This window comes from Colobus angolensis, unplaced genomic scaffold, assembly GCF_000951035.1.
Source record: "Colobus angolensis palliatus isolate OR3802 unplaced genomic scaffold, Cang.pa_1.0 Scaffold344, whole genome shotgun sequence".
In the NCBI taxonomy this organism is placed as follows: domain Eukaryota; kingdom Metazoa; phylum Chordata; class Mammalia; order Primates; family Cercopithecidae; genus Colobus; species Colobus angolensis.
Window position 1 is genome coordinate 2,077,935 of NW_012116755.1, and position 25,085 is coordinate 2,103,019.

The following is a 25,085-nucleotide window of genomic DNA, read 5'->3' on the forward strand; positions in this document are numbered from 1 at the left end:
CCTCTTCCCCTTCCCCTTCCCTTCTTTTCGATGGATGATCTCCCTGTGTTGCCCAGGCTGGTGTTGAACTCCTGGCCTCAAGCAATCCTCCTGCTCTGGTCTCCCAAAGCACTGGGATTATAGGCATGAGCCACCACACCTGGCTGGCTCTTTACATTTCTGATTCATCATGTTGCCCCCAGAGTCAGAGAGCTGAAGAGGCTGAGGAAGGAATCGTGGAGCAGGCTGAGATGAAAGCCTCAGGACTTGAGTGAACAGAAGGGCAGGAGTAGAACATACTAGGTAGGGGCTCATCAGCAAAGGCTGGGCTAAGATCCTGTGGGACTTGTTAGGGGGTGAGGAGCTGCCGGTGGAAGGGCAGGGAAGAGCACTTGCTTGCAGTGTGACAAACCCGGGGCTTGGGGTGTTATATACTTTTTGTAAAACTTGAAGTTACTAAATCCTAGTTGGTGGTTCCCACTGAAAAATAAAGGAAATAATTTAGTTAGAATTGTCTGGCCACGCATGCTGGCTCACATCTGTAATCCTATCACTTTGGGAGGCTGAGGCGGGAGGAGCGCTTGAGCCTAGGAGTTTGAGACCAGTCTGGGCAACATACCGAGAACCTCCGTCTCTAAAGAAGAAGAAGAAAAAAAGAAATTGCCCAGCCTGCATGCTTGGCGTATTATAGTGATGGTGCGATCTTTCTGAACTGTCTTATAAACAGTGGGCACCTTCGAAAGCTTTGGGTCGGGTGAGGGAGGGAGTTGACCAAGCCCAGGTATTCTGAACATTAGCATAACAGTGGAGCAGGGAAAGTGGGATGGGAAGTCCAGCCTGGTAGCTGTTTTCTGCAGTTAAAAGAGTGACAGAAGGAGAGGGAGAGAAAGACACTTCAAATGAGTCATCCACTGGATTTGGTGGTGGGCTGGCCATGGGGAGGGATGGTTATTAGGCTTTGTTCGTTGGCTTTTTTATGACTCAGTTTACACTGGTTCCCTCCTGACTCACTGAAGTTTCTCTTGTCCTTGCAGGAGCCTGTGTGAAATGCAGCAAAGGGGTGTTTGGGGCTGGCCAGGCCTGCCAGGCCATGGGGAACCTCTACCACGACACATGCTTCACCTGTGCAGCTTGCAGTAAGTGTGGGTGTGGGTGTCGGGTGTGTGGGGGATGGGCAAGGAACATGGGGACCGAGAAAGGGAGGAGAGAGAAGATCATCTTTCCGGAGACAGTTGGTCCATGGCCCTCCTCGGCCCCACAGAAAAGCCAGACAGTGTCTTTTACAGGAGGGTTTCTTACCACCACCAGAGGCCGATCAGGGCACAGGGACTTCACACAATACCAAAGATTGCCTGTGATTCTGGTGATAAGTTGAACGAGTTCAGAGTGATCCCTAATCACATCAGGTTTGAAATACGTAAGAAGAGGTTTCAGAAGATCTGGGAGGAAGTGCTGGGATTCACCATGTCTACCCTGTGTGTCAGTTCTCTCCCCCACTGTGGGGACCAGCCAACCAAAAGTGATGAGTCAGTCAGCTACCCCAGTGTGAGGTGGGGGGGGGGTCCTTTATGACTCTGTAACCAACTCCCTCACCTCATCTTTGATTTGGAGGCTGCTATATGAGCATGAGGTGTGTGTGCACGCCACCCGTGTGCTGGTGCCTACCTAGCACACACCTGTGGGCATCTTTATACTCCAGTACGTGCATTATAATTCAGGCAGCCCATCAGGAGTCTGGATTGAATGGATGGCAACAGCTCCCTGTGGAAGATTCTGACACATTGCATGCTTGCCAAGTCTGACCAAGTTATGGATTGTGCTTGTTTTCTGGTCTCTATCAAATATTAATTTTGAGGAGTATTTTTAGAAAATGTCCTGCTTATATTCTCAATCCTATCCTGAGGCTAGCAGCTCTCAACTAAAAGGGAACGTTACAGCAGAGTCACAGGGTGTCAGGGACAAAGGGGTCTTTCTTACCATCTGGCCTCGTGGTTTGCAATCCTGCTGCTCATTAGAGTCACCTGTGGAGACTTTAAAACCCAGTGATGCCCTGGCCCCACCCTTGATTAGCAGAATCAGATTAGCGAGATTCCTAGCTAATCCTATCAGATTAGGATTTAGCTCTGATTCTGCTAATCAAGGGTGGGGCCAGGGCATCACCCTTGGAATTCCTAGAGTGGGGCAAGTGTGTGGTTTTTTTTTTTTTTTTTTTTTTAGATGGATTCTCCCTCTGTTGCCCAGGCTGGAGTGCAGTGGCGCGATCTCGGCTCACTGCAACCTCCGCCTCCCGGGTTCAAGCAATTCTCCTGCCTCAGCCTCCTGAGTAGCTGGGACTACAGGTGTGCGCCACCACGCCCAGCTAATTTTTGTATTTTTAGTAGAGACAGGGTTTCACCATGTTGGCCAGGATGGTCTTGATCTCTTGACCTTGTGATCTACCCTCCTCGGCCTCCCAAAGTGCTGGGATTACAGGCGTGAGCCACCTCGTCCACCCAAGAGGGGCAAGTGTATTTTTTCACAGTTTCTTGGATTCTTCCAGGGTGTGGTCAGGGCTGACCACCATTAGTTTGGGGCTCCTCATTTTGGATCCTCCTGGAGAAGGAAAGGGGAAGAACTTGTTCACAGCCAGAGATCCTAATTCTCAGTATAAAGTTAACCAGTGCACATGGTTAACCAGTTGCCTCCTAACTTGCTGAGCCTTCATGGTCCAGGCAGATGCCTGAGTTCTGAACCTCATGCGTCAGTCCTCACTGCAATTTCCCCTGGAACACATGCCTGAGAGTTTATGGTTTACCCGTTGTTCAGTGTTCACCTATGTAGGGAAAGACTTTGAGATGAATCAAAAAGCCTAGTTAATGTCTGCAGTGGAAATCTAGGAGTGGTCTGGTTATCGAATTCTCTGGGTGTATGGGCCTTTCCTTGTCTGCAGTTGATGACTGTTGCCCTGTGGAGACTGACCAGTTTTGCAATCTATTAAGCAAATTGATTTCAACATTCCTGATGGTCTATAGTTTTTTGAATTCTCTCAATTATACCACTAATTGGTTCATTTATTAATTGATGAGTTAAATAAAGCCTTGGGCACATGTTTGTATTTTATCTGTATGGGAGTTGTGTTTAGGCCCTCTTTTATTTATTTAGTTAGTTAGTTACATTTTAATTTTAGTTTTAGATTCAAGAGGTACAGATTTGTTACAAGGGTATATTGTGTGAATCTGAAGTTTGAGCTTCTATTGGTCCTGTCACCCAGACAGTGAACATAGTACCCAGCAGAAAGTTTTTCAGCCCTTTCCCTGCTCCTCTTCTTCCCTCCTTTTGAGTCTCCACTGCCTATTGTTCCCATCTTTTTGTCTGTGTGTATCCAAAGTTTAGCTCTGACTTCTAAGTAAGAATATGCAATATTTGGTTTTCTGTTTCTTGTGTTTCTACGTTGCTGCAAAGGACATGATGTCATTCTTTTTTATGGCTGTGTAGTATTCCGTGGTGTATATGTACTGTCTGTGTAGTATTCCGTGGTGTATATGTACCACATTTTCTCTGTTTAGTCCACTGCTGATGGGCAGCTAGGTTGATTCCATGTCTTTGCTATTGTGAATAGTGTGGTGATAAACATACGAGTGCAGGTATCTTTGGTAGAAGATTTACTTTTCTTTGCATATATATCCAGTAATGGGATTGCTGGGTCAAATGGTAGCTCTATTTTTAGTTCTTTGAGAAATCTCCAAACTGCTTTCCACAGTGGCTGAACTAATTTACACTCCCACCAACTGTGTATAAGCATTGCCTTTTCTCTATAACCTTGCCAACATCTACTTTTTAACTTTTTAGTAATGGCCATTTTTGTGGTTTTGATTTGCATTTCTTTGATCATTGATGATGTGGAGGTTTATTTCGTTTTGAGATGGAGTCTCACTCTGTCATGCAGGCTGGAGTGCAGTGATGTAATTGTAGTGCACTGCAGCCTTGAACTCCTGAGCTCAAGCAACCCTTCTGCCTCAGCTTCTGAATAGCTGGGACTGCAGGCATGTGCCACCATGCCCAGTTAATGTTTTAAAATTTTTGTAGAGACAGAGGTCTGGCTGTATTGCTCAGGCTGGTCTCGAGCTCCTGACTTCCGGTGATCCTCCCACCTCAGCCTCCCACAGGGCTGGGATTACTGCCATGAGCCACCACACCTGGCCCTTGAGCATTTTTTCTTGTTTCTTGGCTGCTTGTATCAGATCTTCCTTTACAGTTTATGTTTGACCTTTGACTCCTGCAACAGTTTCTCAATACTTGCTCTATGTTTCAGGAAAAAGAAAATAAATATTAAGGAGAGGCTGTTTTCCACCTCAGGCAATTACCATTTGAATTAGGGAAGCTGTTGGTGAGGGAAAACCAGTTGATGAGCATCTTAGTCTGTTTGGACTGTTATAACAAAGTACCATACACTGGTTGGCTTATAAACAATAGAAATGTATTTCTCACAGTTCTAGAGGCTGGAAAGTCCAAGATTAGGGTGCTGGCAGATGAGGTGTCAGTTAAGGGCCTGCTTCCTGGGTACTCATATGGTGGAAGGGAGCTCTCTGGGATCTCCTTTATAAGGGCACTAATCCCATTCCTTGGGGGTTCCACCTCATGAGAATCACCTCCCAAAGGCCCTACCCCCTAATCCCATCACCTTGGAGGTTAGGATTTTTTTTTTTTTTTTTTTTTTGAGATGGAGTTTCGCTTTTATTGCCCAGTCTGGAGTGCAATGGTGCAGTCTCGGCTCACCACAACCTCCGCCTCCCGGGTTCAAACGATTCTCCTGCCTCACCCTCCTAAGTAGCTGGGATTACAGCCATGCGCCACCATGCCGGGCTAATTTTTGTATATTTAGTAGAGATGGAATTTCTCCACGTTGGTCAGGCTGGTCTCGAAGTCCTGACCTCAGGTAATCCACCCGCCTTGGCTTCCCAAAGTGCTGGGATTACAGGCGTGAGCCACCGTGCCCGGCCAGAGGTTAGGATTTTAACATAGGAATTTTAGGGGGACGTAGACATTCAACCCATTACAGATGAGTCTGTGGGTTCCACCCATGGCTGCTTGTGTGATTGTCTATTTCTTAATGGAGTGAGTTTCTCTTTCTTCAAATTGTGACAAGCACAGACACTTAAGGAAGACAGATCTGGTTTGGTTTTTGATTGGTCTAGCATTGAAGGCCTTTGTGGTCTTGTCCCTGTCTTATCACTTCCTGCTTCCTATTCCAGTCAAACTGAATTTCTCTTTTTCACTTCCATGCCTCTGATCACCTTGTTCTGCAGAATAGCCTCTCCCCATTCACTTAATACATTTATCTGTCCAGTCTTATGACTCAGCTCAAATGCCTCCTCTTCCAGGAAGCCTTCCCTGTTTCCTTAGCAGGAAGAGACTTCTTCTGAATTTGGTGCACTCTGCTTTCTTGTTTTGTTTTGTTCTGTTTGTTTGTTTTTAAGACAGATCTCACTCGGTTGCCCAGGATGGAGTGCAGTGGCGTGATCTCGGCTCACTGCAACCTCTGCCTCCTGGGTTCAAGCGATTCTCCTGCCTCTCAGCCTCCTAAGTAGCTGGGGCTACAGGCATGCACCACCAGGCCCGGCTGATTTTTGTATTTTTTGTAGAGACAGGGTTTCACCTTGTTGACCAGGCTGGTCTTGAACTCCTGACCTCAGGTGATCTGCCTGCCTCGGCCTCCCAAAGTGCTGGAATTACAAGTGCAAGCCACCATGTCCGACCTTTATTGGTGTTATTACATAAACGGTGAACCGCACTCTCTGTGGATCCATTGCCAGCAAACCAGGCCCTAGAACAGAGCTGCTGAAGGAATGAGGATTCGGATTTTGTCAAAATGTGAGTACAGGGGCACTGCTGTTTGCCCTGGGGCTGCACACCCTCCTTCTGTGTGAATGTCCCACTTCCTCTCCAGTTCCAAAGAACAGTTGGAATGTTGGAGACTGGGCATGTGTCTCAGCAGCTTGCCTTTTTTCAGTTACCAGATTGCTGCCCTTTACCTCAGCTTTCAGCAGAAGGAGGCACCCGGGAGCTCATGTGTCTCAGCTCTGCAGGTCCTGAGTGTGTCTCTGTGAGCCTCAGCACCATGGAGACGGCACAGCTGGGGGTCTGAGTGCATCTAGAGCATCCCCTCCTTCTTAGAAAATGGGGGCAGACAGGGAAAGAGAATTTCTCAAGGTCAAAAACCTGGCTATGGAGCTGGCATGGAATCCAGGCCTCTTGAATCTGTGCTCACCTGTATTTCCCTGTTTTTCTGGTTCTCCCTCCTCTGATTAACTCCACCTAGTCAAGCAAAAAGAAGTGTATTTTCTTTGTTCTTTATCTTATTTTGTTTATTGATAGAGTCTGGTTAGTGTGTATATTTCTGAACATATTTGTATATGTATCTTTTCTATTTTCCCATTTCATTTATGAAAATCTAGTTTAAAACACTACATATAGTATATAAAGCCAGATTTTATATTTATTTATATATATTTTATTTTATTTATATTTTATATTTTTATATGTAACATATGGCATATGGAGATATCTGTTGGTATACATACATACTTCTTGAGGTCCACTGATACTGCATTAAAACATAGTGTTGGGATACTGTTAAGCTCACACACATTTACAGGGCAAGTCCAGGACCTGACTAGTTTGGTAAAGATACAACAAGTCTCTGTTACTTCAGGCTGTTTTATTACTTACATAGGCAACACAAAGAATATGTCAAAGGTACCATCTTCCTGGGTCCTTGTCCCATACACTGCAGAGGATGACACTGAAGCAAAAGAGGCGGATGCCTGCCACACAAGTGGGATTTTGAGAAGCAATTTTAGACTGCAGCTAAGTGGTCTCAGAGCCCACAGCTCTGTTCTGAGGCGCAGGCAAAAATCCCCATACCTCATTAGAGATAAGACACTGTCTGGTGACAGGCTCCTAGGGGAATAGGGAAGTGAATGAGAGAGAGCCATGCATCCTTTTGTGTTCTGGCAGCCTACAAGGTGTTCCACCAAGATCCAGGCAAACCTTTGCGTACATGGCTATGTGCAGGTTCTCCCAGGCGCCGAGGCAGGTTCCCTTACACGGATATGCACATTTCCCTATCTGCTGATAAGAAGCAGCAATGGGGAAAGCTGTGAGAACTATTTTATTTTATTTTATTTTATTATTTTATTTTATTTTATTTTAATGTTTGAGACAGAGTCTTGCTCTGTTGTACAAGCTAAAGTGCAGTGGTGTGATCACAGCTCACCGCAGACTTGAACTCCTGGGCTCAGGCGATCCTCCTACCTCAGCCTCCTGAGTAGCTGGGATTACAGACATGCACCACCATGTTCGGCTATTTTTTATTATTTTTTGTAGAGACAGGGTCTTGCTATGTTGCCCAGGCTGGTCTCGAACTCCTGGGCTCAAGCAGTCTGTCTGTCTTGGCCTCCCAAAGTGCTGGGATTATAGGCATGAGCCACCACATCTGGCCGCTGCAAAGAAAATGTTAAAGACAGAAACCTGTTATGTTAGCATTGTAGCTCAGCTACTGTCGCTTTTATGTTTTCCTTGCCAGTTTTTCTCCAAATTTATACACACTTTTTAGAGTTGTGATCATAGTATATAAACAGTATTGTATCCTTCTAATTTAACATCATGTCATAGTTCATAATAGTAATTTTAAGTTACTTGGTGATCGACTGAGTCGTGCCACCGTTAATGGCTGGCTTGTGGGTTGTTACACACAGCCCCAGCCAGCATCTTCGTGCAGCATCTTTCCTTCCCTCTGTGGGATTGTTTCCTTGGTGTTCGTGCTAGCAGTAAGCATCAGGTTGTGGTGTGGGCGTTTGTGTGGTTTGTTCAAGTTCCCTTCTTTCTTGCTGTGCTCCTTGGGCTGGGAATGTTTGGCTGCCGTGGAGATGAGTGCTGTGGGTCTCCCTCCTCCCCTCTCAGGCTCTGTCCACCCCAGGCAGCCATGCCCCCCTCTGGCTCTGGATGCTCTCAGGAAGCTGTTGGCACACCCTGGAGTGGGAGGGAGGTCCTTGGAGAGGGCAGGAGTGGCCTTTGTTGGCAGCTGTGTCCACTTACGTGTCAAGTGGCCTGTCTGAGGGAGGCTGGTGCCCACCTGTGCCTCAGAAGCAGCAATGTGAGAGGAGGAACAATGTGCTGACATGTGGGGTTGAGTGGACTTCTCGGCACCTTCAAGAATAGTCTGTGAGGCCAGGCGCGGTGGCTCAGCCTGTAATCCCAGCACTTTGGGAGGCTGAGGCAGGTAGATCACTTGAGGTCAGGAGTTTGACACCAGCTTGGGTAACATGGCAAAACCCCATCTCTACTAAAAATACAAAAATTAACCGGGTGTGGTGGCACGTGCCTGTATCCTAGCTATTTGGGAGGCTGAGGCAGGAGAATCACTTGAACCTGAAAGGCAGAGTTTGCAGTGAGCCAAGATTGCGCCACTGTGCTCCATCCTGGGCGACAGAGTGAGACTCTGTCTCAAAAAAAAAAAAAAGAATGGTCTATGAGGGAGAAGTAGGCAAGGTCCTGTGTCCTCACTCCAGGCAGACTAAGGTTTAAAAGTAAGACATTCATTTCATAGACTAAACAAATTGCATCCTACAGTCAGGTGAAACCTGCTTGCCATGTCATTGTCATGATTCCTATTCGTTTTTCGATGATGTAAGATGGAAAATGATGGACTAGGTAAATACACTCTCCCTGCCAGAAGCCCATGGAGCATGGGGGTGCCCACCTTGGGGATGGAAGTTGGAAAGTAGCCAGTCCCACAGCTGACAAAAATTATGCCCAGTGCAGGCCCGAGCTCAGTGGAAGGCTGCAGAGGGCCAGACAGGGTCCACTTGGGATGGTGCTGGGATGTGTAAGTCAAGGCCAGAATGAATTGCAGTGGTGTAACCTACTGTTTATATTCCTGGGTACAAGATGCACTGTGACCTGCCAGCCATGCCTTAGTGGGGAGAAAAAGCAAAACTAAGAGTATATACCATTGCTCATTTCACCTTCCAAAAACCTAATGTCCATGCCTGTTGAAGATTGCGGATGGGATTTATAGTAAAATCTCACTTGTTGAGACCCAGTTGGAAGAAAGCCTTTCTTAGTAAAAAGCCTGCATCTAGAACAGTCACAAAATGCCATTTTGTTACTTGAGATAGATAAAACAATTAGGACCAAGCCTAGTGTTGTGGAACAGAAGTTCTTAGCAAATGAATAAGTGCTTGGTGATTGACTCACCCCTCTGAACTGGAGGGTTCTTGTCAGCTATTTTGCTTTTCTTACAGTCTAAATACTGCATCTGAAATCCTTTCCCTTTTTTGTTGACTTTGTAAATGACCTCATCAACTCAGCCCCTGAAAATGCTTCCACATTTTGAATTAGTTAAGCTTGAACTAGGGAGGTCTTCCTTTAATTCATGCAGGTCTGCTTCTGTGAAACAGTCACCGTGGTATTTATAGATAATTTATAGGTAAGCTTTCTAGCTTACTGTGGGCTGACACCATGTAGCCCTCCTCCGCCCATGGCAGCTCACTAAATCCTGTAACAATTCAGTGAGTTCGGCGTTCATTATTATTATTACTCTTAAGATGTACAGATTGAGGCTTGGGGAGTTTACTTTGTGGTTGGTTACATCACTGTTAAGTGGTGTGCTCAGCACTTGAACCCAAGACCCATGGATCCACAGCTCTCGCTGTTATCCACTATATTAAATTACCTTTGCTTAGAGAGAGTATTTGCCAAAGACAGGAGCCGGGCTCTAGCCATGGGGCCTTGCCTTGCCTTTTCAGGTTCAGCAGCTGCCTTGGGGTTGTGTGACAACAGAGACTGGGTTTTTGGCCACCCTCGAGTTGTGAGTGCAGGAGTGGCCTGGGGCTGGGAATGGGGGGCTAGAATTCAATAGTGGGATGCACCCAAAGTAGAGAAATGGACTAAGGGCTTTGATCCCCGAATTTCTGAGCTGTTGAATTGTCCCAATATTTCTCATCATTTTCAGCAGTTCTGTATGAGCTGAATGAGTCAGCAGGACCTAAGGAAAAAGCTGAAGATCAAGAACGTGAGAAAGGAAGAGTGGGCAGATGCTAAAGGAAATCAGTGGGCACGGGAAAGATCAGGAAGCAACCAAAATAGGCTGGAGCTAGCCAGAAGGCCGCAGGGGTCAGAAGAGAGTGGAGGGGCCACTTACTTTGGTTATCAAAGGGTCTCTTGTGTCTGTCTCCCGCAAGCCTAGTTCTGCTAGTGCACTGGAGTTGGGGCCAAACCTGGTTTCCCAGGTCAGACTCTGCTGGTTCAGTCAGAGGCCAGGAAGTCCCTGACCATCAGACTCCTTTGTTCCTATCGTCTGAACAGAGTCTGAGGGTTTTGCAGTATATTGTAGAGGTTAACTTTGGTGTAACCTGTACCTTATGTTGCCATGTCTCCATCGTAAGCTCCTGATATTGCACATGTCTGGTTTTTGTTGGAAGTCTGCACCTTTCCCCCGTGGTAGTCTCAGACCAAGGATGATACTTGGTGGTGCCCAGGGTGTCATCTGTCTTCTCAAGTCTAAGTGGAGAATGAAGAGCAGCTCCGATATGACAGGAGCGTCACATCGTAATTAGCAGGAAGATGTTGCACCGCAGTGCCTCATCTCAGAGCCAGAGTCCTGGGTTGGGGAGTAAACTCTTTTACCCAGGTCTGACTGTATTCTGGCATCGTAGGCACTCCGCAGGTTTCCGTGGCCCTCTCATCTCACTCAGAGTATCCCTTCTTCATGTGTCTCTCAGCTGTTCTCTTACATTTCTGCCCCTGGCTCTGGCCTCTTCAGCTTCCTTCTCCTTCCCTTTCCTTTCCCTCCTCTCTCCTCCTTTCACTGACAGTTTTGTTTGCACTCATAGTTGCCCATCAGTGGATCCATGCCTGTAAGTCAGTGTAATGCAAGCTGCTGTCTGTGGAGCATTTATTGCATTTATTGCAGTGAGCCATGATCGTGCCACCGCACTCCAGACTGACTGACAGAGTGAGACTCTGTCTCAAAAAAAAAAAAAAAGATTTAGGAACTAGAGGCTTTATATGCAGTCCAATACAGTAGACACAAGCTGCACATGGCTGTCTTCTTGTGTCCCTTGCTTGCCTTCCAGCCACACTCATCTTACACAAGAGGTCATGGGGACTCAGAGCGGTTGCCCAGCTGGTGAGTGGGGAAGTGGGTTCACGCCCGGGGCACGTGGCCACTGCGTATATGCTTGCCACCACATCCATGTCCTTCACCCTCACTGTGCGTCAGTCAGTCACCATCACAAGGAGCCTTTCGCGGTGCCGACCTCTGGCTCTGCCTGCAGAGATCCCAGTTTCTGAGATCTGTGTGTGCAGGGGGAGCATCCTGGGGGATGTGATGAAGTTAGCTGGGAAGTTGGCTGTGGCCCTGCAATGGGCCTCACCACCAGCCCACTTGACCTTCATGTGGACTTCAGTCGTCTGGCCTCTATAGACCTGCACCATCCAACACAGCAGCTACTGGCCACATGGGTCTCTTGAGCACTTGAAATGTGGCTAGTGTGACTAAGGAACTGCATTTTCCATTTTATTTCATTTTAATTAATTAAAGTTTAAATTTATTTTAGTAGCCACCTGCAGCTTGTGGCTACTGTATTGGACGGCATATAAAGCCTCTTGTTCCTAAATTTTTCTTTTTTTTGGAGACAAAGCCTCACTCTGTCACTCAGGCTGGAGTGCAGTGTTACGATTATGGCTCACCGCAACCTCTGCCTCACGGGCTCAAGTGATGATCACTCCCACCTCAGTCCCTTTAGTCCCCTGGCTAATTTTTTAAAAGTTAATTTTTGTAGAGATGGAGTCCCACTGTGTTGCCCAGATTGGTCTCAAACTCCTGGACTCAAGTGATCCTCCTGCCTTGGCCTCCCAAAGTGCTGGAATTACAAGTGTGAGCCACAATGCCCAGCCTCTAAATCTTCTTAGCCAGAGTTCACTTATTAGTAGGAAATTACTCATGAAGTTTCTTGTTTTGATACTTTATACATCACCAAGTCAATATAGTCACATTGTCAAAAAATATATATGGGAGAAGAAAATCACCTATAATTCAATACCAAAAAGAACCCCCGAAAACGTGTGCTGTACCTGCATAGACGTTTTTGCCTGGTCGTCATCACAGTGTGTGTTTGCTTTTGTGCCCTGCTTTTTCCACTTACAGATATATCATATGCCTTTTCCCTCACTGCTCCATAGCCTTCATAACCATCTGCTGCGTAAGATCCTGTTGATTTGATGACTCAAAACCAACATAACCTTCCTGCCAGTTAAAGTTTAAAGGGGAAGTGAACTCTTACCATGGGAGCTCCCAGACCCTTCCCAGGAGTACTGAGATTGGCTGGGTGTGGATCCTGTGGCCAGGTTTTCGAGGACCAGATGCATGACAGGGCACCGGTCAGCCTGGGGGTCTGGCAAATCCAACGCCTGGCCAGAGGATGCAGACCCTTCCGTGTGTTCAGGGACAGGGTGACAGCTGCCTCTCCACGTCAGCAGCAGCCCTGCAGTGGTCACCACTGGTGGCATTTGGATGCCAGCAGGGTCCCAGATGCCCTGTTTTGGGCAGACTATCTCTGTCTCTTGCATGGATCACTGCTGTCACCTCCAGTCTGGTCTCTGGGCACAGCAGTGAGGAGGCCACTCTCCAGCTCAGAGACCTTCAGCTACTTTTTGCCTTAACATTGTAGTCCAGTTCTTTTGCCTGGTGTTAAGACATTCCTTAAATTAGTTCTAACTGTCTTCTTTCAAACTACCCCCCTCCTCTGCTGCCCCACAGCCTCATGAAGCGCTGAAGCCCCTGGCCACACAGCACATCCCCTGTCCTTTTCTACTCCTGTACCTTGTCACCCTTACCCTTCGTCACCACCCAGGTGAACATCACTCTCCCTTCATTGTCTTCCAATGCCATCTCCATTGCGGCTCCGCTCATCTTGGGTCCCATGTGTACCTTGTTCATTTGCCTGCCGTATGGTGTTTTCAGTTATGATTGGATTGAAACTGTTTGCAGGGATCTCTATCTCCCCCTAGATGATCAGTTTTGGGAGAATAGGGACAGGGTTTAACTGATGGTGATTTTACTCCTTATAACCCTTCAGCACCTTTGGTATAATTCTGAACACAGAATAAATGTTGGAATAAATACAGGTGACACTTCCCCATTACCTGATACTCATCACTTCACCTCCTCACCCGCCTTGCCTCATCCCTAAGCAACTACTGATCTACTTCCTATCCCTATAGATTTGCCTATTCTGGATATTTCATATGAATGGAATCATATAATATATGATCTTCTGTGTCTGGCTTTTTTCACTTAGCATACATTCCAGGTTCATCCACGTTGTAGCATGAATCAGTATCTCATACCTTTTTGTGGCTGAATACTATTCCCTTGTATAGATGATGTAGCATATTTTGTTTATTGATTCTGCAGTTGATAGATACTTGTTTTTATTTTTGGCTATTACAAATAATGTTGCTATGAACATTCCTAGACAGGTGTTTATGTGAACATATCATTTCTCTTCTCTTGAGTAAATACTAGGAGTGCAATTGCTGGGTCATATGGTAACTATGACCTTTTGAGGGCCTGTTTTTCAAAGAAGCTTTACCATTTTACATTCCCACCAGCCATGTATGAGGGTTCCAGTATTTCCACATCCTTGCCAACACTTATGCTTATCTAGTTTTTTTTATTCTAACTATCCTATTTGGTGTGAAGTTGGATCTCATTGTGGTTTTGATTTGCGTTTTCCTGATGATTAGTGATGTTGAGAATCTTTTCGTACATTTATTGGCCATTTGTATGTCTTATGTGGAAAAATGTCTTTTCAATTCCCTGCTCATTTTTACTTGGATTGTCTTTTTATTATTGAGTCTTAATAGTTCTTTATATGTTTTACATATCAATCTCCTGTCAGATATAGGATTTGCAAAAATTTTCTTTCATTCTGTGGACTGTCATTTCATTTTCTTGATGGTATTGTTTACGGCACAAAGGTTTTAAATCTTTGATACAGTATAATTTATCTACTTTTTTTTTCTTATTTTGCCTGTGTTTTTGGTGCTTTTTGTAGGAAAACATTGGCTGACCCAAGGTCACGAAGATTCATGTCCATGTTTTCTTCTAAAAGTTTTAAAGAGATTTAACTAATAAGAAAAAAGTCTCACTTGTCCATACATTTGCCATTTCTGCTCCTCCTCATCCCTTTGTTTAGATTCCAGTTTTTTCATCTGGTACCATTTTTCCTTCTGCTTGAAGGACTTCTCTTTTTTCTTTTTCGCATGCTGATCTGCTGATGAATTCTTTAAACTTTTCTATATCTGAATTTGTCTTTCTTTCACTTTTTTTATTTTGAAATATGTATTTTTTTGCTGGATATAGAATTCTAGCTTGATACTTTTTGAGTTCCTTAAAGTTTTTTTTGTTTGTTTGTTTTTGTTTTTACTATTTTCTCACTTATTTTGTTTTAAATGAGAAATCTGATATCTCTGTTCTCTGTATGTAACATGTTTTTCCCCTCTTCTGACTGCTTTTAAGATTTTATCATTGATTTGCAGAAATTTGATTATGATATCCCTTGATATACTTTTCATGTTTCTTGTGCTTAGGGGTTTGTTGAGCTTCTTGGATCTGCGGGTTTGTAGTCTTCATCAAATCTGTTTCTTTACATTCCTCCCCTTCCACTAGGGACTCCAATTACTCCAGTCTTAGGCACCCTGAAGTTGTCCCACAGCTCACTTATGCCCATTTCATTATTTTAAAAATTCTTTTCCTCTCATTTAATTTTGGACATGTTCTATTGCTGTACCTTTACATTCACTAATGTTTTCTCTTGCAAGGTGTAATCTGCCATTAATCCTATCCAATGTATTCTCTTTTCTAAAATTTTAAAAAACTTTTTTGTTATTTATTTATTATTTATTTATTTTATTATACTTTAAGTTCTGGGGTACATGTGCACAATGCGCAGATTTGTTACATATGTATACATGTGCCATGTTGGTTTGCTGCACCCATCAACTCATCATTTACATTAGGTATTTCTCCTAATGTTATCCCTCCCCCAGTCTCCCACCCCGCTGACAGGCCCCAGTGTATGATGTCCCCTCCCTGTGTCCACGTGATCTCATTGTTCAACTCCCACCTATGAGTGAGAACATACGGTGTTTGGTTTTCTGTCCTTGTGATAGTTTGCTGAGAATGATGGTTTCCAGCTTCATCCATGTCCCTACAAAGGACATGAACTCATCCTTTTTTATGGCTGCATAGTATTATGTGGTGTATATGTGCCACATTTTCTTTATCCAGTCTATTATTGATGGACATCTGGGTTGGTTCCAAGTCTTTGCTATTGTGAGTAGTGCTGTAATAAATACACGTGTGCATGAGTCTTTATAGCAGTGTGATTTATAAGCCTTTGGGCATATACCCAATAATGGGATGGCTGGGTCAAATGGTATTTCTAGTTCTAGATCCTTGAGGAATTGCCATGCTGTCTTCCACAATCGTTGAACTAATTTACACTCCCACCAACAGTGTAAAAGCGTTCCTATTTCCCATATCCTCTCCAGCGTCTGTTGTTTCCTGACTTTTTAATGATCGCCTTTCTAACTGGCATGAGATGGTATCTCGTTGTGGTTTTGATTTGCATTTCTCTAATGACCAGTGATGATGAACATTTTTTCATATGCCTGTTGGCGGCATTAATGTCTTCTTTTGAGAAGCGTCTGTTCATATCCTTTGCCCACTTTTTAATGGTTTTTTTTTTTTTCTTGTAAATTTGTTTAAGTTCTTTGTAGATTCTGGATATTAGTCTTTTGTCAGATGGATAGATTGCAGAAATTTTCTCCCATTCTGTAGGTTGCCTGTTCACTGTGCTGATAGTTTCTTTTGCTGTTCAGAAACCCTTTAGTTTAATTAGATCCCATTTGTCTATTTTGGCTTTCGTTGCCATTGCTTCTGGTGTTCTAGTCATGAAGTCTTTGCCTGTGCCTGTGTCTTGAATGGTATTACCTAGATTTTCTTCTAGGGTTTTTATGGTTTTAGGTCTTACATTTAAGTCTTTAATCCATCTTGAGTTAATTTTTGTATAAGGTGTTAAGGTATCCAGTTTCAGCTTTCTAGATATGGCTAGCCAGTTTTCCCAGCACCATTTATTAAGTAGGGAATCCTTTCCCCATTGCTTGTTTTTGCTTGTTTTTGTCAGGTTTGTCAAAGATCATGTCTATTTATTTTTTTTAGGATGGAGTCTCGCCCCCATTGTGCAGGCTGGAGTGTAATGGCGTGATCTTGGCTCAATGCAACCTCCATCTCCTGGGTTCAAGCGATTCTCCTTCCTCAGCCTCCCAAGTAGCTGGGATTACAGGCGTGCACCACCACGCTCAGCTAATTTTTGTATTTTTAGTAGAGACAGGGTTTTGCCACACTGGCCAGGCTGGTCTCAAACTCCTGACCTCAGGTGATCCACCCGCCTCGGCCTCCCAAAGTGCTAGGATTACAGGTGTGAGCCACTGCACCCGGCCTGTTATTTATTTATTTTGAGATAGAGTCTTGCTCTGTTGCCCAGGCTAGAGTGCAATGGTGTGATCTCAGCTCACTGCAACCTCTGCCTCCCAGGTTCCAGCGATTCTCATGCTTCAGCCTCCTAAGGAGCTGGGATTGCGGGCATGAGCCACCATGCCTGGCTAATTTTTGTATTTTTAGTAGAGATGGGGTTTTATCATGTTGGCCAGGCTGATCTCAAACTCCTGGCCTCAAGTGATACGCCTTCCTTGGCCTCCCTAAGTGCTGGCATTACAGGTGAGAGCCACCATGCCTGGCCAGCCAATGTATTCTTTATCTCAGACATTTTGGTTTTCATCTCTAGCAGCTCAGTTTGAGCCTTTTTGATATTTTCCATGTTGCTATATCCAACATATTGAATATTGAAACAATAGCTTTTAATGTCCTTCTCTGCTAATTCTAATATCTGTGTCTGATCGGGGTTGATTTCCATAGATTGATTATCCTCTTCCCTATGGGTTGTGCTTTCCTGCCTCTTTGCATGCCTGGGAATATTTGATTGGCTACCAGACATTGTAAACTTTACCTTATTGAGTCTTGGATATTTTGTATTCTTTATATCTTCTGAGCATTGTTCTGAGATGCAGTTAAATTATTTAGAAACAGTGATCCTTTCCAGTCTTGCTTTTATGATTTATTAGGTGAATTCAGAGCAGAGCTCAGTCTAGGGCTCTATTATTCCTTATTTTCAGGGCTGGTGGGAATAGGCACTGTTTCTAGCTTTTGTGGGTGCCAGGCACTGTTCTTGCTAATCCTGCAGATGTTTGTCCTCTGACTCTGGTTAGTTTCCTCACAGGCAAGAGCTGATCGGTGCTCTGCTGAATACTTAAAGGAGACCCTCTGCACATCTCTGAGTTGTCTCTCTGTGCAGTATTCTCATCTCTGATCCAGACGGTAATAGCCTGGAATAGGGGAAATGGAAAACTAACTATAAGACAAAGAAAGACTTTGGAGCGGCACGTGAGAAGAGAATTGGAGCATGAGACAGCACTGCTCAGATCATGGTCCTTGGCCAGCACCGGCAAAGGCCGAGAAAGAGACGAGAATGTTTAGAGACCTTCCTAAGAGTTTGACAGAGTGGCTTTGTGCCAGTTGAATTGGATAATAACTACATTTGGGGCTTGGATTTTATGTTTCATTTTTCTATATTACTGTATTTTACAAGATAATAAGTCTGACAGATGGAAATTAAAAACAAAAGCCTCTCATACCTAGCCCTTTGCCACAGATAAACTGAAAAGAAGGAGTGATGTAGGGGATTTGGATGAGGAGGGAGAGAGAGGGTGGTGGTTGTGATTGTTAGCTCTGGTGGGTGTCATTTGAGGAAACGGAAGGTCAGGTAGGGATGCTGGCAACAGTCACACCGGATACCTGGTATGAGGTACACTGGGCTGTGTTCCCCACTGTGATCCCACTTTTATCCTCACCAGGGAACCTGAAGGGTTTCGGTGGCAGCCAGGGCGTCGTTTCAGGGAAGGGGCAAAGGCAAGGTTGGACCCCAAGCCTGAGTGCTTTTCCACAGCAAAAAGTGCTTGCCCCTTTCTGCTGTGCTCCTTGGCTTACTGAGACTGGGCAAGCCTGCACAATCAAGGCTGGATCTTTCCTTCACTTGAGCCAAACCAAATTGATTTGTTTTTAGCAATGTCTTTTAAGAGTTAACCTATTCTGGGACTGGGTGTGGCGGCCTTTGCCTGTAATCCTAGCACTTTGGGAGGCTGAGGCAGCCGGATCACCTGAGGTCAGGAATTTCAGACCAACCTGGCCAACATGGTGAAATCCCATCTCTACTAAAAATACAAAAATTACCTGAGTGTGATGGTGCATGCCTGTAGTCCCAGCTACTCAGGAGGCTGAGGCAAGAAGATGGCTTGAGTCCAGAAGGCAGAGGTTGCTGGAGCCAAGATTGCACCACTGTACTCCAGTCTGAGCTACGCAGCAAGACCCTGTCTCAAAAAAAAAAAAAAAACCTATTCTACAAAAGCTGTTTGAAGAAGTAGATTGGGTAGAATTTTGTGTGATGATGCAGATATTCTAAAGCTACTGTAGTCACAAGTGGCCATTAAGTACTCAAGATATACTTGTTCAAGTCCTGGTGCTAAATTTGTAATGTTATCTTAATTGATTTAAATTTACATATAAATGACCATATGTGGCTGGTAGCCACCATGGACAGTACAGGTAGAAGTCACTAACTGGGACAGTACGACCAAAACAATCCAAGTGACTGCTAATGTTTGCTTTCTTTTCTCGGGAACTCTTCTTATTGTTGGGAAACCCTTGCATTTTTACTTCTCAGGGAGATATTTTGGAACTGAAATTTGTGGTGGAATCTTACCGCCAAGGACCAATTATGTTTCTAGAATAGGTTATAGCTCATTTCTGTTTTACAGGGAAGGAAGAAAGGTGAGTATTATTGCAAGTTTTAGTTTTGTCAGAGTAAATGGCTGACCTCTTTTTATGATGTCCCTAACTCTTGTTTTCTTTGTTAAACTACACCGGCTTTATCAGATGCATTTTTCTCTTTTCAGCTGAAGATGGCCTGAAGGCAAATATAAAATACTCGTTCACAGCCTACATGGTGGCTCACGCCTGTAATCCCAACACTGTGGGAGGCCGAGGCAGGTGGATAGCCTGAGCCCCAGAGTTCGAGACCAGCTTGGGCAACATGGTGAAACCCCGTCTCTACTAAAAATACACACAAAAAATTAGCCAGGCATGGTGGCATCCGCATGTGTTCCCAGCTACTTGAGGCTAAGGTGGGAGGACTGCTCTAGCCCAGAAGGAGATTGCACCACTGCACTCCAGCCTGGGTGACAGAATAAGACCCTGTCTCAAAAATAATAATAATAATAATAATTCACTACATCTGTGGAAAGTGTCTTTTTGGAGTGGATTCTCTGTGAATCTGCACATTGATCAGTCTTTTTTTTTTTTTTTTTTTGAGACAAGTTGTCACTCTGTCACCCAGGCTTGAGTGCAATGGTGCGATCCTCAGCTCACTGCAACCTCTGCCACCCAGGTTCAAGTGATTCACCTGCCTCAGCCTCCTGAGTAGCTGGGATTACAGGCTCACGCCACCACACCTGGCTAATTTTTGTATTTTTAGTAGAGACAGGGTTTCACCATGTTGGCCAAGCTGGTGTCGAACTCCTGACCTCAAGCGATCCGCCTGCCTCAGCCTCCCAAAGTGCTGGGATTATAGGCACGAGCCACCATGCCTAGCCTATTAGTCAATATTTTATACATGGCTGATGTAAATAAAGAGCACTTCTGACTACTGTATTCTAAAACTGTAAAAATGGTCTATTGATTATATATTTAGTGTGACTATCATCAGCTATTTCCTAGTGGAGGGAATTCCTCTGCTGGAAGCAGGACGATTCTGAAACTAGAACTGTAAAGATGTAGCACTGATATTCCCACCGCAGCGTTATGTTTGATGCTGATTATCCAGGGATGGTTTAGGTCTTCACATTTTTGACCAAGATGAACAGCATCAAATGGAAGTGCCAGTTCAGAGACATGCCTGAGGCATAGCCTGACGTGGTGGTTCTCAACGTGTGGTCCCTGGACTGGCACCATCAGCATCACTAGGGAACTTAACTAGAAATGCAGAGTCTCGGACCCCTTCCCACACTTACTAAGTCAGCAGTCTGTGTTTTAACTAACCAACCTGGTGGTTCTGAAGCATGCTAAAGGTTTGAGAACCATCTCAGTTTTTGGTGTTTATCCCTTGGCTATTCCATTTTGTCCTCTGTCCTTATTAGCTCTGCCATAGCCACAGCGGCTCCCTAGTGTTACGCCTCTACGTATGAGCCGCCATAGCAAGTCAGTGAGGACAATGAAATTTGCCTCTTTAAGGGAGCAGAGGGAAGTTTAATTGGGAATGCCAGGAAATCCGTCTTCTTCCCTGGAAGGACTGAGCGTTTATACTGCCCCTCCGCAAATCCCGATGTTGAAACTCGAATCCTAACATTATGGTATTTGGAGGTGGAGTCTTTGGGAGGTGATTAAGTCATGAGGGTGGAGACTTCATGAAGGGGATTAGTGTTCTTATGAGAAGAGCTCAGAGATTTAGTTAGTTCCCTTTCCGTCATGTGAGAACACAGCAAGAAGACAGCCGTCTGTAAATCAGGAACTGGATCCTCACTAAGAACCTGACCCTACTAGCACCCTGATGTTGGACTTCCAACCTTCAGAGCTGGGAGAAATAAATGTCTATTGTTTAAGCTACTCGGCTTATGGTATTTTGTTCTAACAGCCTGAGACGACTAAGACATTCCCCTTAGTCTGAGAGATATTCCTTTTGGAATAGACAACAAGAGAGACAGTATAGAGTGGTGGAAAGAGTGTTGACTTGCACGAGAGAGACTTGGGTTCGAATCTCAACTCTTCTATTTAATTTTTAGCTACATAGGTAAATTTAACCTCTTTAGCTTTTGTTTCTCCATCATTAAAAAAAAGCATCAGTAACTCGACCATAATACAATAAGTGAATTTCCTTTTTCTCTTTTCTTTTTTTTTTTTTGAGACGGAGTCTCGCTCTATTGCCAGGCTGGAGTGCAGTGGTGCAGTCTCGGCTCACTGCAACCTCTGCCTCCCGGGTTCAAGCGATTCTCCTGCCTCAGCTTCCCGAGTAGCTGGGATTACAGGCACGCGCCACCACACCCAGCTAATTTTTGTATTTTTAGTAGAGACGGGGTTTCACCATGTTGGCCAGGACGGTCTCAGGGTTTCACCATGTTGGCCAGGACGGTCTCAGCCTCCTGACCTTGTGATCCGCCCACCTCGGCCTCCCAAAGTGCTGGGATTACAGGCTTGAGCTACCACACCCGGCCAACAAGTGAGTTTCAGCTGCCCAAACACCGGGGCACATTATTGCAAGATTAATGGAATGACTCAAGCAGGCCTTCAGGGCTGGCCAGCTTGGGGAAAGTTGTGCTGCTTCAGTCTGTCCTTGTCCTGACTGTGGTTTAGCACCACCTAGTGGCGGTTGAGTGCTCTAGCTTAAATATCAATAAGGAGGATTCTGGATCCTGCTCTTGATTGGAACTTTCAGGACAGTGGCAGTGATTCCAGGAATTTTCAGGTCAGTTGGCATCTGTTCCATTGGCCAGATCTGGGGTGATTCCACCTGGAGAATACCTTTTCTGCCTCCCTGCTTCTCAGCACCAGGTTGCTTGCTGTTTCCTACCTGGCCTCAGCCTCCTCTCAGCAACCCCCTTTCTCCAAAGATACAAACTTTAGCCTGTCTCCAAGTGGAAGGTTACCTGTCAAGTTACATCCAAATGCCTGTCATCACAAGGAGTTTTTACAGAATTGTTGATGACACTTAAGTGAGACATGAGGCAAGCAAAGGGCCCAGTACCTAGAAAGTGCTTGAATGAAAACTCCCTTTTCCGGCCAGATGTGGTAACTCACACCTGTAATCTCAACGCTTTGGGAGGCCAAGATGGGAGGATTGCTGAGGCCAGGAGTCCGAGGCTTCAGTGAGCTATGATTGCACCGCTGCACTCCAGCCTGGGCAACAGAACAAGACCCTCTCTCAAAAAAAAAAAAAAGAAAGCCCTGTCCCATTTCCTGGCAAAAGAGAGAAACTGGATTCTGCGTATAGGTGTGCATCCAACAAGCATTAAATACTGCTAGATGGCCTCATGGTGCAGTGGAACAAGCACAGCTACCTGGGTAAGCCTCAGTTTCCTCACTTATGAAATGGAAATGATAATGTATAACTCATAAGTATCATATTTTTACTCCAGAAAGTTAGGTGTAATCCTTGGGTGTGATTTCAAGTGATTCCCCAAAATAATCAATTCCTGTATCCTTGCGCTGCTCCTTGACATTGACATGTGATGTGTTTGATTTCTGCCTCACTCTTTACTGAACCCTTCCCATGCTCGCTGGAGTAGGTGATGGCTTTGAGTAGGAAATGACTTCATGAGTTTCTTCCGTAAAAGGCATGTGGCAGTACAGGGCCAGAAGGTGGGGTGATGCAATAACCTGTGCGTCAAAGTTTTCAAGCATTTAAAAATATATGTGTAAGCCCTAAACATAATACTTAGACCACAGAAGACATTCAGTAGATGTTAGGCTTTTCTCCCACTCAGAATACAAACAAATATATTTTGATGCACTGTCCAGTTTCTAAATTCAGTTGGTCTTTCAAAACTGAAGTGAAAAATGAAGTGTGACTTCTTAAGAGCAAACTAAGCCCCACCCTCTTAGGTCAGTCGGGGAGTCTCAGTTTTTAAAAATTTGGAATAAAGGAAAATCCGACGTAGTCCCCCAACCCCCTGTACTGGTCTCCTATGTCTGGACATGGGAATTTGCAGCTGTGGGAGCTGGCAGCAAGAGGACTTATCTAGCCAGCTGGGCAGTTTTTTAAATGATAATCAGAGCAACACCTGCTCATTGTTAAATGTTTGGGAAAGTATAGTGAAGTATATAGAAGCAAACAACTAGGAAATAAACCATCCCCTTCACCATACAGATTTTTTTTTTTTTTTGGGAGACTGAGTTTTGCTCATGTTGCCCAGGCTGGGGTGCAATGGCTTGATCTCAGCTCACCGCAACCTCTACCTCTTGGGTTCAAGTGATTCTCCTGCCTCAGCCTCCTGAGTAGCTAGGACTACAGGCGTGCCCTACCACGCCTGGCTGATTTTGTATTTTTAGTAGAGATGGGGTTTCACCACGTTGGTCAGGCTGGTCTTGAACTCCCAAGCTCAGGTGATCCGCCCGCCTTGGCCTCCCAAAGTGCTGGGATTACAGGCGTGAGCCACCGTGCCCAGCCTTACCATGCAGATTCTAAATATGTCCACTCAGAGACGCTGCCACTCATGGGCAGATTTCCTTTCCAGTCTTTTTTCTTTGAATTTCTTCTTTATATAGTTGAGATACACAATTTTTAAATCTTGCTTTTTTACTTTTCACATTATAACGTAAGGGTTTTCTTTTAAAATTAAAAGTATTGTTTTTCATATTATACATATCTCTAGAAAAATTTAATATAGAAATGTATAAAGTAAAGTGAAATTTCTCTCTACTACCATCTGTCACTGTACCTAATACTAGAAAGAAAATTTAAAATATTAAAGTATATGGAGTGGAAAGTGATGTTTCACTGTTATACTTCTACCAGTGTTAACCACTGTTTGGTTTTTTTCCCTTTTGCATATCAATGGTATCTGCAAATTACTGAAATGGAATTGTACTTTATAAATACACTTGTCAAGTTTGCTTTTTTCACTTATTAATGTATTTTCAGTATGGGTGAAGTAGTTCACACCTGTAATCCCAGAATTTTGGAGGGCCGAGATGGACTGATCACTTGAGCCCAGGAGTTGTTGACCAGCCTTAGACAACAGGGAGAAACCCTGTCTCTACAAAAAATGCAAAAATTAGGCAGTTGTGGTGGTGCACACCTGTAGTCCTATCTACTCAGGAGGCTGAGGTGGGAGGATTCCTTGAGCCTGGGAGGCTGAGGCTGCAGATTGCGCCCCTGCACTCCAGCCTGGGTGACAGAGTCAGGCTCCATCTCAAAAAAACCCCAAACATATATATGCTATCCTTCTGTAGTATAAGCATTTTCCAGTATCACTAAAACACTATTTAAACGACATTTTAAATAGCTATGTAACGTTTCATCATGTATATGTACTCTAGTTTATGTAACCATTCCTCTAGGGCTGCCAATTTGGATCTAAGTAAATATTTATTCACTTTTTAAAATTCTTTCCCAAAACTGTCTCAGATAACCTCACTGAGTCAGAGATAAACATTTTAAAGTTTCCCTTCCAGGGAGAGTTTATCATCTTACACTCTCAGCAGTAGCTTATGGAAATATGCAGTGACAACAATCACAAACTCTTAAAAAATCTTTGTTGATCTCATGGGTGAAAAAGCTCCTGTTTAATTTGTTTCTTAACACTAGAAGGTTCAGTGCTTCTGCTTATTCAGTGATCTTCCTCTGTGATTTTTGGAATAGAAGTGATCTTCGCCCTATTACACAAAACATTGATTTCCAACTCAGATTCCTTAGAACTTGCTAACCCCATTCCTGGAACCAGAGTGCTGTTTTGCTGTGTTCTCCATATACTGGATCAGAAGCCCAAGCTCTGAAGTCCTGCGCCGTTTCCTGGTGGCCCCCTCGCTCCCTCTAAGGACCCTGTCTGCAACTGCAGCCCCACCTCCTTTCCTCTCATCAGAAATGAGTTTACCCTGCCGGAGTTCCGAGAAGGAAACGGTGAAACTGGGGAGCTCCACAAATAAAGATTTGGACTTTGTTTGTGATCAGACAGTGTGTGAATAGTTTTGCTTTCTGGTTGAGCAGCTCCTCTTAGGTGGGCTGTCTTTTTTTTTTTTTTCCCCCAAGACGAAGTCTCATTCTGTCATACAGGCTGGAGTGCAATGGCACGATCTTAGCTCACTGCAGCCTCTGCCTCCCAGGTTCAAGCGATTCTCCTACCTCGGCCTCCCAAGTAGCTAGGATTATAGGCACACGCCACCATGCCAAGCT

At 44.6% G+C, this 25,085-nt stretch overlaps 1 protein-coding gene across 1 annotated transcript in view; it reads left to right on the forward strand.

The window, feature by feature from the left end:
- Positions 1-25,085, forward strand: part of LIMD1 (LIM domains containing 1) — a 90,253-nt gene that overhangs the window by 40,470 nt on the left and 24,698 nt on the right. Inside the window, exon 2 of the mRNA XM_011952655.1 lies at positions 1,014-1,115. Within this exon, the coding sequence (XP_011808045.1) occupies positions 1,014-1,115 (102 nt within the window). The remainder of the gene's footprint in view (positions 1-1,013; positions 1,116-25,085) is intronic.